Source organism: Perca flavescens, chromosome 8 (assembly GCF_004354835.1).
Source record: "Perca flavescens isolate YP-PL-M2 chromosome 8, PFLA_1.0, whole genome shotgun sequence".
NCBI lineage: Eukaryota > Metazoa > Chordata > Actinopteri > Perciformes > Percidae > Perca > Perca flavescens.
The window spans coordinates 32,026,226-32,046,229 of record NC_041338.1 but is presented as its reverse complement, the minus strand read 5'-3'; the positions used below and the strand labels follow the sequence as shown (position 1 = coordinate 32,046,229).

At 37.8% G+C, this 20,004-nt stretch overlaps 1 protein-coding gene across 1 annotated transcript in view; it reads left to right on the top strand.

The window, feature by feature from the left end:
- The first annotated feature begins 7,067 nt into the window (after window positions 1-7,067).
- Window positions 7,068-20,004, top strand: part of si:dkey-106n21.1 (solute carrier family 23 member 2) — a 57,558-nt gene continuing 44,621 nt past the window's right edge. Inside the window, exons 1-2 of the mRNA XM_028585254.1 lie at window positions 7,068-7,139; window positions 19,501-19,653. Of these exons, the coding sequence (XP_028441055.1) occupies window positions 7,068-7,139; window positions 19,501-19,653 (225 nt within the window). The remainder of the gene's footprint in view (window positions 7,140-19,500; window positions 19,654-20,004) is intronic.

Sequence of the window (20,004 nt, the reverse complement as noted above, 5' to 3'; positions counted from 1 at the left end):
CGTGCTTCCATACCCTAAACCTGGTAATTGTTCAGATGTGATGCAGAACTTTTGTTTTCTATTTAGCATAGTGTTTGTGTTTCTCTGTTTATTCAGCAGTTCAGTCAGTTTAGCAGAGAATTGTCAGATCCTATCTTAGGATATACCACCATCTTGTGGACAAAAGAGTTTACAGCCTAAGTCTTTTCAGCTTTCTTTTTGTAATATGGGAAACATACCTAGTTTTAAAATTCAGTAAATCCATTTAATTTAACAGTGCACACTAAAGGGATTTAAGTCTGGAGAGAAGACTGGGGTTGGATACAACGTGAATACAAAGACTGTGCTTCACTTGCCTGATTATAATACAATTTAACTTTATTTAAATTCCTGATTTAAGCACTGCCATGTTTGATGCACCCATTAAGAGAATAGGAGTTTTTATCTACTATTAAAATTAAAAGTTCTGATTGGGGTTACAAAAGATGTTCCACGATAGGCTCTTTAAAAAATAGGCAGTTCTCATTTGGCAATGGCTTGAATGTAACAGATGTTCATTAATATAATTAATATGAAAAGTTACGCACTAAAGCTTTAAAGAAAAAGTGAGTTAATCACATTACTCAAATCATCAAACTTGACTAGTTCTTCGGTCTGTATGATGTAGGGCCGCTCGATTATAGAAAAAACTAACATAATCACAATTAATTTGGTCAATATTGAAATCACGATTATTTAACACGATTATTCATTGTCTTTTGTAAAGATGTTGCAAGTATTGAATTTAAAAAAGAGTTTAACAATTAAAACAATAGCGAAAACACCTTCAACTGTAAAACGTCCCTTAATACTTTTCCCGTTTGAACTTTTTTTTTCTTCATTCAGAACACAAGACAAAATAAGAGTTTACTTGCAAAACGTAGTGTGCAAAATAATCGTTTTTCTTGATTACTCTGTTTTTGGGATCATTAGCAGCCAAAATCCCTATTGCTATTAAAATTTTGAATAATTGCACAGCCCTGGTCTGATACATGTGGATTTCTACAGGCATCAAATAACAGTCCGCACAAGGTGCTTGAATTTTGAGGAAAAGTACTGGAATACCTTGAAAATAGCCTCTTTTTTAACAAAGTGCTTAAAAAGTCCTTACATTTGAAATATACCACATACCGTTATCTAATACTATCACAAAAAGAATTACACGTGATCGACACATCATGAGCTGTGTCAATAGATTAGCAATGCTCTGTGTACCTCTCCGCAATTCAGTCTAATCAGGTCTTCCATTCTGTCGCGTGGGTCTGTGCCAATATGTCTAATATCCGAGTGGATCCGAGCAGTCATATGATCAGCTCAGATCACGTGCTGCGTTGTACTTATCACAAGAGGTAAAAAAAAGAGGTTTTTTTAGGCGAGAGGGAGAGTGTGACCTGTAAATTGCAGATGGAAATTACATTTTGCGACTCTTTTCAATGGTGGCTGCTTGTTACGTGATTTTGGATTGATTAGATTTATTCTGGGCACTGTTTCTGACCGGTTCTCACTCTCTTTTTCTTTTTAAAACATTTATACACGTCAGGGTCAGGTAGCTTTTCCATACATTCTCTACATTCCATAACAATCACTATGGGAAAATATTTGTCCTTATTAAAACTGTTGTTAGGAGGAGACGGGACACCTACCCCTGTCTCCAGTGTCAAAGTCAGCTGCTTTGTACACACATCACCCACCCTGACCTTCTTATAACTTTTTGCTACACTATCATAACATCACGTTACTTCCTACTATGCCAATATAGGTTGATTTAAGCTGTCTTTCTGCCGAGGCCAGTAACACTCATGCTGATCACTTGCTTGTACACGGGACAACAGCTGCTCCTTTTGCCTGGAGCGTCACACCGTCACAAGGGTCCACAGTTCATCAAAGCCTGGAAATGAAGCTCTGATCGATTATTTCCGATGGACATCTACTCATGTGTTTTATTAGTCACGGTCTACCATGTCTGTTCTCACCATGCTTTCAGTTAATGAAGCTACAAAACGAAACCAAGGCTAACTTTCTTATGATGGAAGTATTCCGAACTCTTTGGTTTCATCACGTGAAAGACTCACCACGACATCGTTGTGAACTGTGAGAAGCTGAAGGTACAAAGAATCTTTTCAGTGCAAGCAGTACCATGTCAAATCCCTTCAGACACCTTCTTTACAGACTCTTAGCAGCAACTTTATGGAAAAAAAAGTCTGTAACCTGCACTTAAGGCAAATGGGAACCAGTAATCAAGGGAGAAAAATTGCCTGACTGGAGATATCTGTTGATGTTTCTGAGGTGTTTTTTGAAAACAGACATGAATGACAATTTTGCATGTGAGCAGAAACAATGTAGTGTGAAATGCTATTTACAGGGCCTCTTTGTGGTGATACTGTAGGTAAATGTAAATCAAAGAGTTGCTATTCAGGTCAGAACATTGAACGGCTTTGAAGTTCGCCAAGTTGGCTAAGAGATTCAGCCTCACAACAGGCAGCATTGTATCTCTTTTGACTCAGCTCTACATGGTGCAATGACACACAATATACAAAAGTCTCAGGGGTGCACCAAACAGAATTGTTTAGTTTCTTCTTTTGGTTTTGCTTCAATCCAAACAGCTGCACGGTTTCTTGATCTCAAGCAAGTATGGACTTCCTTTGCTCTGTGCAAGACAAAAATAAATTTAAACATGCAAAGCTAGAAAAGAAAAGGATTTTGTGTCTGAAATATCCTTATAACCTTTAGAGTGATGGAGGGACAATATTGGTATAAATTGTTGTACATATTTGTATTTTATTCCTTTTGCAATGGAGTGATGTACCTTTCTAAGTAAGTATATTGTGGCAACCCAGGAGACTTGAACGCCAGATTCACAATGAACATAGGAAACACAGAGACAGTCGGCTTAAACATAAAGTGTTCTTTAATGAAGTCGCCCAGGAAAAGAGTAATGGTACAAACTGCAACTTAGGTTTCTTCCCGTCTGGGGTCTGTCAGCCTTCAGGAGGGGTTGTCCTGGGAGGATTTAAGCAGAGGGAGAGGTTAGTCTTTCTCCTAGCCCATATCCTTGTTGACCATTAGCTCCTGAAGTGTTGCTCCTCTGGGCATTTGTTACTCACTGACTACGTTTACAAGCTGTCAATTTTCGGGTTATGGTCGGGTTAAGGTCACTATTCGGGTTTCTGAAACATTCGGAATAACCCGTTTACATGCGTGAGCAGAGAGAGTTACTCCTGTATACATGAAATTTGTAATCAATTGGCAATATCCCGATATAAACAGCGACGCACGGTTAGCGTCTGGACGTACGGACAACCTTATGACCTAAACTTTTCGGTCACCTTCTTATAAATCTCACTATCTCGGTACTTTCTGCCGTCAACAAAAGACATTATATTCATGGTTTTCACCACACTAATAAAGAAATCGGTTTCCTCCTCGCTCCAAAAGTGTGGTGCTGTGCTGCGTCTCGCCATGTTTACCTCTACTTCTTGTTTACTTCTGGTATACTGCACGCAGGTTTTCTGCATTGACATATATATATAACTATATTATTATAGTAATAAATTATTATTATAACTATGTTTTCTGGCGCATACAAGAAGTTCCTCTACTCAAAAGACCAAGATTCCTTGCGAATAGAACATGCGCAGAACACAAATCAATGTTCATTTTGATGGGGATATGCCGATACGCGTTTACATGACCAAAATTTCGGGTTAGAAAAGGGGTAACCCAGGGATCATTTTCGGGTTTTTAAAAATCGGAATATGAGCATATTCGTTTGCCGTTGTTTACATGGCCGTGCGCGACCAGGTTATTGCTAATATTCCGGTTTTGAACGGGTTATTGGCTGCATGTGAACGTAGTCACTGTCTCCTCTCTCCCTGGGGCCTTGGGCTGGCTCTCTTTACACCTTCCCCCTGATTACCTGATGGGCTGCAGGTGTGACCAGTGCCATGTGCCAAGTGGCTGCAGCACCTGCACAGGCAGATAGACTCCCGCTATCACCTCCCCCAGTCTGAGCCTATGTACCCACCCCCTGTGCCGGATTGGCTGACCTGTTTCCCCTGGTTTGCCACAATATGTAGACATATATGCTTACTGTGACCTACAATTTAAAAAAAACGTATCGTAAACTGGCTATAAAACCTTTCACAATATGACACCTTTGCCCTTATCAGAGCTAAAAGTATGGTAATATTAAGCAAATTAGATTAGAAAAATTCTTGATTCCATAAATTAAATGGACACCAACAACAAGTGTTTGTTTGCTGTTTTAATATTAAACTGTGACGGTAACAGATTGGCAGTTTAGCCAAAGAGCTTAAAGTTGATGTTTTTTTAAGTTTATTAGATAATTGAAAACCATACAATTCTAGTTTTGAATTAGTTTTATTGCATACTTAACAACTAAACTACTATTACTACTACTATTCAGCTGCCATTTTCTGTAAACATGCTTTAAAAAGGGATTCACAGCTATGGATTTGTCACCTTAATTCAACTCTGTAATGAACCCAAACTTTTCGTTTTTTTTTTTTTTTTTTTTTTAAACTGTCCTCGGTTTTTATGTTATGCGCATACATCTTCCATAAGTAGTACATTCAATTCAAAATGATTTACTTATTCGTGGTCCAAGCTTCTGTGCAACTTAATCTGTGCAAATCAATCAAATGCAATCAAATGTACATTTTCCAACTACCAAGCTTAGAAAAGCATCAGCCCCTCAGCTGCTCCTAGCCCAGCAGAACCTTTTCTCAGTGACTGCCACCTTTTAAGACAAGCGTCCCAAAATATGCCATGACATAGGAGTGAATTGATTTCTTGTTCCTTTAGCAAGAAAACGGGTTCCCACTTGGCATGCGGGACGGTGATGCTAAACATAGTATTTAAAGTGTGTATGCATAGTGTTTGCTTTCACATACCCAGAGTGTGTCCAATTCCTCAGCATTCTTGAAAAAAGGAACTTAGAGTTCAGATGAGGTTTCAATTGTGGATACATTTCAAAGTTTGTAAAGTCTGAAATAAAGGTTTAGTTAGTTTTTTTTTTAGGATTTAAAAAAAAAAAAAATCACAATCATGAAATACATTCTACTTAGATATTATTGTTGCTGAACTTGTGCTGAATACACACAAGCAGTACATAGTATTCTGAACATACTGCTGACATTTGTTCAAATTGACAACAATATCAGAGCATGCTAAAATCATCTGTGTGTCTGAAAATCACACACTCAGACCCCAGAGGGTAAAGTAGTGGTAATGTGAGGGGACAAGACCCAAGGCTCCACACTGTGACCATGTAGTCTCAACTCGCAAACCCAACTATGAAATTGATCAGGCACGGCCTTGCAAATATGCTCTTATATTTATCACAAAGTGTAGAAGTATACCCTTCTAAACTGTTCAATATACAGAGGGACAGAGTATTTAGGCTATTTAATTCCCTTTTAATGCAATCGTTTTGTTTTTCATTATTAGTACATCTTGAAAAAATGGACTTGAAAAAAATTGTTTAGTCTTTAAAAATAAAAAAACATTTACTTTTTAAAGTAAATGTTTCTTTTTATAGGACTTCTTTAAAGGTAATACTTTATTGAGATGTCTAACTCAACTCTTAATAATACAGTAACATTATAATAAACAAGTATAATGAATGAGCCTGTATTCAAGTCAAAGTACCTTTATTGTTAATAGTATTTAGAAAAATATGATAGCCAGCCCTACCTTCTCAACCTTTGCCTGTTCATGTTTACATACAGTAAAGGAATGTGGACAGACTGACCATGTAAAGCACTCTTTAGTGAAGTATCCATACAAATTTAGCGTATAATTTTAAGCGAATTTCCAGAAAATCTGGATTAAATATTGATAACCAAACAGAGCTAACTAACAAACTTTCTTAACCTTTTTAACAATATCCTCAGGTTGCATCTTAATCCGATGATAATTTTAGATGTTTATTTGTTTATTTACAAATTTTCTTTTGCTTATCGGCAATTGCAACAAGACAATTCAGTAAATTACTGCCATTCAATATGATTACTGAAACCAAAGGCTGCAAAGAAAATTTGATTTCATCCACATAAATGTTGATTAACGTTAACATCGTTATCATCATGTTGATAAAAAATAAATTAGGGAGCATTACATTCTAGGAAAACGTACTTTTGCAAATTAGTAGAACATGAACGTAATTTCAAGGAGATAAGTTTGAGAATAGAGCACAACAACAAATTAAAGACATTTAAAAACACAAAGTCAAATATTCAAATCCTTTTATTTGCCTTACCTTAGTCTTAGTGAATTAAAACTTGGGCTTTTATTGTGATGGGTAAAAACGGGAAAAGTAAAGCTGTAGCGTTATGCGCTGCCGTGCAAGCGTGTTGGCCATCTTTGTTCATGCTGGTTAAGATTACAGAGCCCTCGTTTTTTTATTTCATTAACCTTGGCTACAGTAGTCAGCATGCATTAGCTCAGAGGGCTAACTTGGCTTGTTTACTTTATTACGTGAATTTCTTTGTCACCCGTCAAACACCGTTCAAAATTCTGGCAGTTCAATAAAGCGTTGCTTGATACTGAGTACCTGGGGAAAAAAAAGGAATGTATCAAATCAAACACCAGAGGTTGATCTACTGAAACTCAATGACTCTTAAGTCACAAAATGTGTGAACTACAAACTTTTGATAAAAGAAGAACTTCTTAATGAGTACGACAAACTAAAGATTCATGTGACAAACGTGCTTGTCTCCTCTCATAGGATCCATCATCACAGCAGCAGACGCATGACTGTTAAGTCAGAGTGACTACAGTAAAGCCTATATTAGCTTAGCAGCAGACCAGAAATGTTTCAGCACTGTGGAAGAGATTACAAAGTAACTGAGCCACTCTCTTCCTCACTATGATACCCGGTTTCCCTGGTGACGTGAGGCGGTCGTTGATGTTGTCCTATTAGGTCTGCGATCAGTCAGAGTATTACTCCCACCGTGTGTTCGTTGATCTGTGTGGAGTCCACTTCAGATCAGAAACAACTATACGCCACCTTGCCTCATTTTATCAGAATGCGTCTCAGTACAGAGGAGAAAATTGAGCTGGGACTCAAGGACCTGGGGACAGTCAACCATGCATTTGGGGTAAGTGTAGTGTCATATTAATTCTCTCTTCAGTTTAGTTTTTGAGACAGCCACAAAATTAAACACTGACCAAGGGTTTGAGATAAAACAAAGTCACATACTAATCTTTTTCTTATGAATACACATATTTATTATTTAGCTTTTACTTACAGACCAAGAGAAGAAGTACAGTGCTATTTTCTCACATCACAGCAGTAAGAGCTAAATGTAAGCCACTGTGGAATGTGAAATGACCAAAGTGTGAATGTGTTCCACAAAAGACGGATACTTGTGCAGCGAAATCAATTGCATGGTTTCAAAGTATGTGGCAGATATCAGTCTTGAGTGTAGTTGAGACGGATCAAAAAGCTCTGAGTTTAAACTAGAAGTGCTCTTTAATTAAACGTCAACGAAGAAACAGAAACGCATATTGAAGCGGGAATGTTTTGTTTGTTTGTGAGGTTGCAAGGTCTGGCTGCATGGGGTGTGCAAGTGTACACAGCTGAGCCCAGCATTGATGTTTCCCATTTTTTTCTCCCAATCCAAATTTACTGACGAATTTAGAAAAATGGGAACACCAAACAAACAGCACAGCTTCAACTGCAGATGGGTGAACACATCAGTAGTCAACATCTGCAAAATAATACAAGCAAGGAACGAGGCCTCATTTATTATTATTATTATTATGCTTATTATACTACCTGACACTATACAAAAGCCCAACGAGAGACTTCTACCATACAACGATTTCAGAGATGTTAAGGTAGCATTTATACATTTAATAAATCAATCAATCGAGCTTGCTGACTTTGGCATCCAGATTAAGTTTTCATTACTGTTTAGGCTTTGAGCATGTAGATATATTTCACAAGGACCTCTTTTGAACTTTGGGGCCTACTTTTTTTTCCTTCTTTTTAATCAGTTGTAGTTACATTTCTACGAAACTGCTAAGGGGACATGGGGGAAAAAAAACTTATGGGTGAAAGGAAGATAAATACTTTTGGTTTCTCCTGAAAAAACGTTTGCATTTTCTCGCAAACCTTTTCAGGTTGAGGGGGGGGTGGGGAAATGAATGTACTTCCGGGTCAGTTCGGCACCATGGAAACAACCACAACATAGGACACCCATGGGAGAGTTTCATAGAATAGAAACCCTAGTGCCATATATTAATATCTCTTAGATACAGAATGTGTATATGTGCTAAATACCATATTTAGTTGCTTTTAAAGATTTTTTACATTTCAATTTAGAGCTAAAAACATATACCATGTGAGGAATAATGATAGTGGATAATTGATTTAAAATAAACTGGAAGCCGATGCAATAACAATTTCAGCAAATGCAATAATCATGTTTTTATTGGATGCTTTCATTTGATGTTATTACTTAAGGTTTTAATGAACTGATTTCTTAAATTTCATATACTGTATATACCTGGATTGTAATTCTGGATTGTACATTGACAAGTCTTTCATACACAGTACACCTGGTAAAGAATGTCTTTTCTACCAAGGCTACAGTTAGGACTCACCAGTGCAAAGCAATGGAATGGGATAGCAAATGTGTTTAAGGCATTTTTCTTGTCATTAGTACAAGTGAGCTTTTGTTTGTCAGTGCAGTTTTGAGTTCAGTGAAAGCCAATTTAGCGTTTCAGGTATCAACACAAGATGGAAGCTAAACTCCAAAAACAAAGGCTGGCTTCACGTGAAAGAAAGCTTCCAACTCTCAGTGTGACTCACATCTCTCATTCATTTTTGGTGGACTTTAGTAGCCTCTGGATATTGGAACACGGCCATGGTACAGTAACTCTGACCCATGATTGCCTCACTGGTGATTGTTTTTACTCACTGTAAATGATTCTGGATGTAAGTAACACAACTGGCAAACATTTTACATGTTTATACAAAACTGTGCTAGAAGTAGTAGCTATAGTGGTATACAGTATTTTGTTGCAAACTAAATTAATTAAAAGAAAGCGATGCATTTATGGACAGGGAAGTAAACAATAGCCATTATGCTTACAAAATGTTGTCACCCCCAAAAAACTCAAAGTAATGGCAAACAAGTAGCAGTATTTAAAACAAGGCAAGAACACGTCTTACAGTGGATAGTAGTTGGTGTTATTGAATATGGCAAGTACTGTATGTATGTTTGTTGCAGAGAGAGAGGGTCACAGAAATAACAGCTCTGTTTGCTTGACTTGTCACACAGGTATTAAGCCTTTAGTTGAAGTTAAGTAAGATGTAGAGCATTTTTCAAAACTTTAAAATTCAGTTTCAAATGGAAAAAAACTACTGTCCCCCTTTGGAAATAACTAGGTATAGTTCCCCCCTTTTCTCTTTAATTTTTGTATTTAAATATGCAGATGACATTGCTGTGTTGCTTTGCAAAATTATTTTATTCTACCAGAACTTTATAGTTCATGCTGTGATCAGTGTTTCCCCTACATTCAGTCCCTCCAGGATTTCGTGATGTCGCGATCGCAACAATTCACACAAATTCAACCAATCACCATGAATTTGGTGGGCTCGCAATCACTGCAACTTTTCCGCAAATATGACCAATAACTGGAGTTTCCCGCTACTTCAACCAATCCCAGCAGTCACACGTGCCAGACTTTGTATCAGTATGTGACTCTGAGAGTCACTGACCAAGCGGGAGTGAGAACATGTTGACGTACACACGTACGTCACCAAATAAATTTCCTTGTTTCTGATATGAAGATGAGACACGTGTGACTCAAACATCTCCCATTTACCAACAAAACGTACAGCAAAACCCCTGTATACATTTTAACATCAATGTACGCTGTAACATTTTTTTTTACTCTAATGACGCTGAAAGCTGCTGCTGTTTCAATCCTGTTGGCTCTCTGCAGCGGGTTGGGGCGTGGCTGCTGCTCAGTTCCCCCCGTGGTCCAATAAGTACTTTATCAAACTGTCCACCAGCCATTTTCATATTATACCAACATTTGCATTATCCTGAGCCTTTTTGATAAGGTTATTAGGAAAACTCAGCCCAGAGTAGTTTTATTCTCCCCCTTTCCTTTTTTTTTTTTTAAAGAACTATACAAAAAAAATCAAAACTTTTTTTTGCAACTTTTACTGTCTCTTGCAACTTCATTGCGACAAAAATACAAAAGACATCACAAGTTTTATCGCAATTTTTTTACAAAAGCTCCCGCGAAATCAGGCATTTTGGGCCGCAACAATCTCAAAAAAAGGCTGTGAAATCTGAGATCCGACCAGCACTGGTGATCACTAAAGTCATATTGGAAAGGCAAGTGTAACCACGGCCTCTGGCCTCTGACAATCAGTCATTCGTAAACTAAAACACTTGTCTTCCTGCTGCATCATAGCATCATTGAACCAGTTCTTTAGTATTCTTCAGTATGCTTTACAGTCACTGACTAAAAGGGTCTCTTGAAGATCATCCATGCAGCCAGCAAACTAATCTTCCCACACTCAATTTATTTAGTCACAGCTGTGACGTGGAAGGCACACATCACGGCACATGATGCTGTCCACTAAATAATCACACTGGCCAGCATCAGTGATGATTAACCACATGTTAAGCGCCATCAGTTTCTATCTATTCAGGTACTAGTACTCCACTTGAGTGATTTTTTGGATGACTTTAATTTTTCTTCATTTTAGAGGAAAATAGTGTTGTGATTGGCGTTGTGCTTTTTGATCATAATGTTTATATCTGCTTGTAGCATTATTAACATATAGTTGTATCTAGGCACAGAACCAAGGTTAAGTTTAGGAAAAGATTGGGGGTTAGGCTTATTGTGTGTTAGAGTTAGGGCTATTGTGATCTTAAGCAAAAGTTTACTGCAACTACAATCTTTCCATAACTCGTAACCAAAGTCCTGTTGTTACCTAAACCTAACCATCGACGGGACTCGAGACGGGAAGCCCGGTCCCTGCTGGCAAAGTCCTGCACTCATCACACTCACCATCCACCACAGCCACCTATATCAGATCTCCATCTGGACCATTACAATACACTTTTAAACTGTTAGTTCTCCACAGAAAGGATTTAGTTTTGATATTGCCTTACATTTTTACTGCTAATACCTGTGTTCTTTTACTTGAGTGTGATTTTGAATACAAAGCTTTTACATAAATTTTGTGTATTTTTCATGTTAACAATGCTACTTTTTAGTTCACCCAAATCTCTCTCTCTCTCTCTCACACACACACACACACACACACACACACACACACACACACACACAACAAACACATTTTCCCTCCTTAATGGTATGTTGCAATGCAGACAGTTCTTTATTTTAAGTATTTTTGGGCATTTTTGCCTTTTTAAGTTGATATAGCACAGTAGAGCTATGACAAAGAGAGAGGGGGATGGCATGCGACAAATGTGGTTACTGGAATGCAGTTGGAAAACCACTAGATGGAAGCAAATGGCCTTGTAATCACTGAAGCAAGCGTCTGTCTACACTACCTGCTGAGAACTTTGTGACCTGAGAGTAAATCAAAGACGGAGAAGAAATGTGGTGCAGATGGGGCCCTATTTGCATGGTCTGTGGCCATCATGTGTGGGAGACAGATGCAACGGTGGGATGCGTAATACAAGTTGTTTTCTCTTGTTTGAAGTGCTGACTGAATGTCAGACTCACCCTCTGAGACACCGCAGGTTTCAGAGCAATTGTTGCCGTATGTGGCTTTGTTCCTTGTCTTGGGACCTTGGTGTGGAATATCCTTAGATTCGCTGGTGTCTGGATTTTCTCTTGTGTGCTGGCTCTAGTGTGTAATATTTGAGACATACAGTGAGAAGAATGAATATAATATATAAAAAGTCTATTATATAAAAAAAAAATTTTAGTTGTGGTTTCTGGTGTTATTATAGGTAATAACATTGTTTTCATTGTTAAAAGTAGTTTAAAAACGGTTATACTTAGTTTTTAACTTTAGTGCTCTGTGAATTGAGAAACAATGTTACTGGTGCTGGGTTTTAAAAACTATTTTGAGGTTTCATACTGAAATATTGATGAAATATATTTGGTGTTAACATGTAGACTTTATAAATCCTAAATTGGGCTCATAGTATACAGGACAGAAATGTAACCAATGTAATGGCAAAATTACATTTAAGCACAATTCCTTATATTTTTATGTTTTATTTCTACTTTACTGCTCTCACAAATGCTGAAAGAGTCTATCTCATTCCCACATGCAGATTTTGATTCTAACTTTGTGAGACATGCAGTCTGGAACATTATGTGAGCACTGTTAGCCTGAACCGATAAAGGTACAAGGTCACCCTAAAACTATCTCTAGTTTTCTCATGCCAGCTTAGCTGTAACTGAGGGGTGACAGTCGTACAGGGAGGAGGAGGTGAGATGGCTCTGAGATGTCTCTTGTATTCATCTAATTGTCTTCATGTGTATCAGATTGCCTGTCAAAATTGTAGCGTCATAATAATCCAAGTGCGTGTGTGTTGTCACTCTGAAGATGCATATAAGCCTAGTGTTCTTGTGCACTCATTTGAGAAACGGACTCCACACTGGGCTGCGGCCTTTTGTGAAATCATGTTGATCCTATATTTGCAAATATATCTTTTTTAATAAAATACAAAAACCCAACTTGGTTTTAGTCTCAGTCTGTCTTATTTGTTTCAATTTACTAAACTCTGAAATTTCCCCCCCTGCTGCAAAGGAAACTTCCATAACACCAATCAGTTTCTTTATGTTGTTTCATTGAGTGTTCGAATTGAGTTTGGGGTGAGCGGTTTAGTTATGTCGTCCACATAATAGAGAGAAGTTCAACCTTTCCCATAGTTCCCATGCTATTTTTGAAAATCAGAAGTTGGTCAAAATTAAAGCCATGATGTACTTTATCTTCTTCTATGAATGAATAATAAAAAAGTTAAATTATTAATTCCCCCTCATTATGATTTGGGATGTACAAAGCCTTTGGAAATGGATCTGTCTAATGTGGACTGTGTTAAAATGGGACTGACCTCTTTGCATTTAAATACAGCTCATGGGTCACATTGAGCGTCCCATAACCTACTGTTTTTGCATAGAAAATATATGTTTCTGAAGTCAGAAGGTTTATGGTACCAATTATATGGTAACGAGCAAACCGGGCATACTTACACTTCAATCACATCCTCAATGGTGTTTGTAAAATCCCACAGGAAGCTGATCTTTCCCATGTGGCTTTTTTAAGACGGAGTTGACCTCTTTGTCTTTGAAGACCGCCCCTGCTCTCACATATATCAGGTGGCAGAATCACTCTGTCTTCGTAGTCGTTAATACAAGTCACGCTCACATCTGCCATTATTAGCTATCACTTTTTCCCAAAAGATGCCTAAGAAAATCCCATAAAACCCTGAACAGAACAGGATGCCTATGCATCATAGGGACATAGACAACTTCCTGCCGATGACCGAGAAATAACTAAGTTTTAAAAGTAGCTGCAGATGTGAAAATAGGTAAGGAGAGAATGGGAACAGACTGGAAAAAAAAATCTGCGTACTCTGCTTTTGACGAAAAAATTTCTCCATTACTATCAGTAGATAGCCTTCAAAATTTCAAAACGTATAGTAATATAGGCGGTTTAGGCTGTAACCTTTTTGTTGTTATAGTTTTCGTACTTGCAGCCTAGATTATTTGAAAACAAATACTTATGTCTGTACGATACTATGTATGTAGTAAAATAAACCTAAATGGAATTTTGGCATCAAGTACACACTATATAAACTTTTGGATGCCCTGCCAAAAGGGAATGAATTACTTTGCAGTCCCAAAAACATATGATTTATTAATTTGTATTGTTTGCTTGTTGGTTGTTTGTTTGTATTTATTATTTTGCTTTGTCCTATTCCTTTTTCAGTTTGTGCTATGTATATGAAAACATTTAAAAGAGTAATGATGAGAAAATGTCTATGACGTGCAAACCGAATGAGTTTGGAAAATACTCCCTTAAAAAACTATTAATGAGGGGGGGAAATATATCCCTCCTTTGCATGTTAATGTCTATGTTTGTCATTTTGCATTGGCTGAGTTTGTGAACACGAGTTACCTGCTACATGTGGCTTTCGTTACATTTGAATGTGGAGTTTGGAGACTCATTTAATGTCTTTGGTCCATAGACTGGATGGACAGAGCATGTGTGACGTCACCCATTGGTTTGTGGAGATCTGCAATGAGTCGCCGAGTTTGCCGTTTTCTGTCGCAGCCATCCTGGTTGCAATGTGATGATTTTAGATGAAAGGGAGGAGTGAAGGAGGAGCCCTTACACTCTATGTTACATTACACACTTTCACTGGCAATCACATCATAGCCACGCCCTAAAACACCCCCTGCTTTATCGCCGATTTTAAAATCAACGAGATCATAATTCAAAAAATGAACATCATTCTGCGTTGCAGAAGACTTAAAACTAGCGATTGAGACCATGAACTCATTATGAAAATGTTTACTGAGGTAATAAATCAAGTGAGAAGTGGCTCACTGTCTCATAGACTTCTACAGAAACCAAACTCCTTCTGCAACCACACGTTTTGCCCCCTGCTGGAATTCAGAGAGAATGCAGGTTTAAGGCACTTCCACATTTGCAGCACTACGCCGAACCTGATGCGTTGTCTGTTAGTATTTACAGTCTATGCTTTGGTCCCTCAAAAAAATGTTTTGTTCAGGGACCGGTAGAAAACTTGACCAACCTTTCAGCAAGATTATATGTGGCAAAGGCATTTTTTCCAAAAGACCATGTATACAGTATGTCTGTATGAATAGATCAGTGTCAGTTGGCTTTTATTTTGATAGCTTCACTGACAGCACTTTTTCTGTCTCATTAAGCAGAGGCTATGTTATCCTGACCACTGCGTGTACATGGACATGCTTAATTAACCACAATGTATTTATAAATCATATATATTTATAAAACGTGCCTTTATTTATGTATAACATTTGTCACTCTTATTGGGATGTATTCCCCTTCATACTAACCATCTGACCTACTCTATCTTGGATTGTGGGAAAAAAACAGAACCTTCAGTGGTACATACCTGAAGAGTAGAGGAGCACACTTGATATCCATTTTTCTCACATTTATATGAGTTGTCTTGTCCTTCATCTTAACAAAATGATTTGAATGGCAAAGAAAACATGTATTTCCTGGAGAAATATCATTTTAAGTAGAAGTAGTGAAGAAATACATGTGATCTCAGTTTCAAGGTTATTTCAGTATTTGTAAGAGTATAATAAGGTGAATCTAGCAAAGGATAATGACTTTGCCTCTAAAAACATGAACGGTGAGGGAGTTACATATCACATAATTTATCTTATTTATTCGACACTTAGCTGTAAAATACCTTAGATCCCCACCGCACACATTTAAAGCGTCCTTGGGTCCTTCGAAAGGTGTTTTAAAATTCAAGCTGTAATTATGGGAACAGAACTTCTGGCACTCTTGCCGTCATAAATAAGGGCACAGAGGTCCAGTCTTCAGTATTTATTTTTTATTTGTTAGATGTTATGTTGCTGTGCTTTGTACACTGTGGAAATGTGAAAGTTGGACACCATTACTGTTGTTGGACTTCTAGCCCACTTGTATTCCCCTCCCCCTTACTGCACTGTATGTCGATGTTCTCTCAAATATTGTAAAATTCCTTGCTGTATAAACAATTGACCTCAGGGGGACAAAATACAGGTGACAGTTGTTAAACCTAAATACAACTGAGTGGGTACACACGCTCATGCCTTCAACAAAGGTTTACTTTTCATGCTACTGATAGCTGCTGCATAAGGTTTAGGAAATTGATAGCTGGCATTTTATTAATCTGTAGAACTACAAGTTGGTGCTTTTATTTATGTATAACATTTGTCAGTCTTATTGGGACGTATTCCCCTTCAGACTAACCATCTGACCTACTCTATCTGTCTTTGCATTGTGGGAAAAAAATAAACAGAACCTTCAGTGGTACTGAAGAGTAGAGGAGCACACTTGATATCCATTTTTCTCACATTTATATGAGTTGTCTTGTCCTTCATCTTAACAAAATGATTTGAATGGCAAAGAAAACACGTATTTCCTGGAGAATTATCCTTTTAAGTTGAAGTAGTGAAGAAATACATGTGATCTCGCCCTGCTGCCCTGTCGCACTGCTTGCTCTTGAGGGAATTACTGTAATTGTTGGAATTGTTGGGGCTTTGTAAATTATAGAGTGTGGTCTAGACCTACTCTATCTGTAAAGTGTCTCGAGATAACTCTTGTTATGATTTGATACTATAAATAAAATTGAATTGAATTGAATTGAATCTCCGGTTTCAAGGTTATTTCAGTATTTGTAAGAGTATAATAAGGTGAATCTAGCAAAGGATAATGACTTTGCCTCTAAAAGCATGAACGGTGAGGGAGTTACATGTCACATAATTTATCTTATTTAGTCGACATGTAGCTGTAAAATACCTTAAATCCCCACTGCACACATATAAAGTGTCCTTGGGCAAGCTGTAATTATGGGAACAGAACTTCTGGCACTCTTGGCATCATAAATAAGGGCACAGAGGTCCAGTATTTATTTGTTATTTGTTAGATGTTATGTTGCTGTGCTTTGTACACTGTGGAAATGTGAAAGTTTTTGTAATAAAATGTTGATTGATGTAAAATTCCTTGCTGTAAAAACAATTGACCTCGGGGGAAAAAATACAGGTGACAGTTGTTAAACCTAAATACAACTGAGTGGGTACACACGCTCATCCCTTCAACAAAGGTTTACTTTTCATACTACTGATAGCTGGGGCATAAGGTTTAGGAAAGGGGTGGTGTTGGCGCAGTGGATATAACACATGCCTTTGGTGTGGGAGACCTGGGTTTGATTCCCAGTGCAATACCTAAACCAATGTGTCCCTGAGCAAGACACTTAACCCCTAGTTGCTCCAGAGGCGTGTGACCTCTGACATATATATATAGCAATTGTAAGTCGCTTTGGATAAAAGCGTCAGCTAAATGACATGTAATGATAGCTGCCATTTTATTAATCTGTAGAACTTGAAGTTGGTGCTGGGCACAAGTTGATTTTCCACAATGACCATGAGATATTATAGAATACAGCCACTTTCTTGGTGAACTATACAACAGGTTTAGAGCCCTTAAACGGAAACATATACATGGAAATTATATACTGTATGTCTATTAAATAATGCAATACCTTATTTCTAGTCAGTGTTTCTCATTTCACCATTTGATTTCTAATTATTCTCCATCTTATTTTAGTTTTTATATACTCACAAAGTACTTTAATCAGCTTACCTTGCTTTTCACACACACCTACACCTCTGCTCTCTGCTGAGATGGGGGAGTGCATGCATGTGCGTGATAGCAGCTATTTACAGCGTGCTAACCTTGACAATCAAGATTTCAGAGCGGATCTCTGTGGCACATACGCCTGGTGTGGCAGTTACTGTTTTTTAGACCCTTGAAAGCATTTTATATTTCGTATTGCGGAATCCAGCAATACATGCAGGGCTGTAGTACTCAAGCCGCTTTTTTGTTGTCTCGGACTCGGCCATTGGACTCGCCAAATATTGTAGTTGGTCTCGACCGAGTCCAGCACTATATGCTTTTGTTCTAAAGTAACTTCCTCCTTTAAAAGAAAGCCAGTGATGAAACGTGCTCATTCTGAAAACAGGTATTAGTTAATTCAGAATCCATCTAGAACAGGCATCGAGATTGGTGGCCTGGTATACGCCTGGCTGCATCACATACCTCAATCATCAGGTATCAGTCATTTTCATTTTGGCCACAGACACAATGTCAGCGATCACTTTGTATTATGAATTCTTCAGGACAAGTAGTAAGTTCAAGAATGGGAACATTTCCATTATATATTTTAAGTTAATAATATGGCTTAATTTGATCCTATAGTGTGTTACTCTGCACTACACTAATTATTACAAATAATAAAGCAAAATGATCATCTTAAAACACAAGATATACTGTAAGTAAGTAAGTAAGTAAGTAAGTGGTCTTAAAGAGGATTCTTTTTTTCTGTCTCATTATTAACTGTATATCGTGCAGACTCGGTCTTGACTTGGACTCAAACTATTTTGGACTCGGTCTTGACTTGGACCTGAACCTCTTTTGGACTTGGTCCTGGCCTTGGACTCGACAATGGTGGACTTGACTACAGCTCTGCCCCTTTGCGCCAGATTAATGAGTTTAAAGCAACATATAGACTGTGCCAGTTTCCCCTGGTGTTTTCCATTTTTATAATAAAAGTGCATGTGAAACAAACTAAGGTGAAAGATGCTACAACCACATAAAAATAGAAGGTTAAATCAAGGTGCTTGGCAGATGTGTCTTCTAAGAGTGAATGTGTTTTTTACATGTGACATGGAACACCGTCTGCAAACCATTACCTTACAAGCATTACATTGAATTGATTAAAGTTAATGCAAATATGTAACATTCATTTTTTATTATTATTTTCCAACCCTGTAGAACAACATGTCACACACATACCTGCACGCACACATATCAAACTACCCGTGTAATTAATACAATGCAGAAATATCTACTTTCTCTCACTTTCTCTCTGTAAGCACTTACAGCAGTCCCAGTGGCTACAAACAGTTTTCCTTTTTAAGTTTAACAATGAATAAAAATGGAAGCACATGGAGCTATAGGCTACTGCATGTTGTATGATCTCAAAACGTCGTCTCTTTATGTTTTTATTAACCACTTTGAATGTAATTCAAACCACTTTCAGCAAGTTGGACCAAACTCAGTTCCTCCTCATCACAGCCACACATCTTAATTTAACACATTAACAGGGATATTGGGATTTTTGAAGTTGACAGTGATTTAATGACATTGTTGCACTATTTCCCTTCACTCCCTCTTTTAAAAAACACATTCAAGTTTCTCTTTAAAAATATTAAAATTGGCTGTAGCGCCCGAGCACTTTAGTTTTAAGCACCTTCATCATCAGCATCTAGATGGAATTTGGGTTGGTATGTTGTTCACCCCACCTGTCCTCCAATATCGCCCACATGGATGTTTCGCACGTCATTGCTCACATTAACTCCATCGCGTATGGTCTGTATTTATGTTTCTCATCTGAGCTCAATTAACGGCTCCAAATTACAGTGAAGGCGAAAGAATGTATCTGAACTACCCTTAGTTTTAAAGACAAAGAAAAAAAAAAAAAAAACATTATGAAACCTTTGGCCCTGTGAGAGTCCCTGGTATGCTCACAACAACAGTGATTCGTTTAAGGTATGTTTGGTGTTCAAATAGTTTGGATGGAATTCGTAAGAAGATATTGTTTTTTTATTTGATGTTACATGGATAGATAAAATTGCTGAATTAATGACTTGTTTCCCTTTGCTTTCCTTCTCTTCAAGGACAAAGACAGTGATGAACCGCCACAGCTGACTGTTGACATTGGGGAGCCACACACAGAGGCCCTGGGGGAGACTGTGGACAAACGTGCAGATTTGGTTTACTCCCTCAATGACAGGCCGCCGTGGTACCTCTGCATACTGCTCGGTTTCCAGGTAAATTAATCCCATGGCTTGTTTTTCGGCTTAGTTTGATAGTATTAGTTTAAGAAGTCCTCCTATTATCCTCCATTAAATGAATATTGCTGCAGAAATCCTTCTTCAAAGCTGAATTATTTCATTTTTAACAAAAGAATACACGAACAAATTGACAAACACAAGCTGGTTGCTAACGTTGCCTGCCTTTTAGTGCTGGACATGTGTACAGTGGTCTTATCAAGGCTTGTTTGCTTCACCTTTGAATTCACCTTTCTGCTGCTGCTGGAAACGAGGTTGATGAGAGTAACGTGACTGGACTAGAGCTTCAAAGATCAATCGATTAGTTGTCAACTGTTAAATTAATTGCCA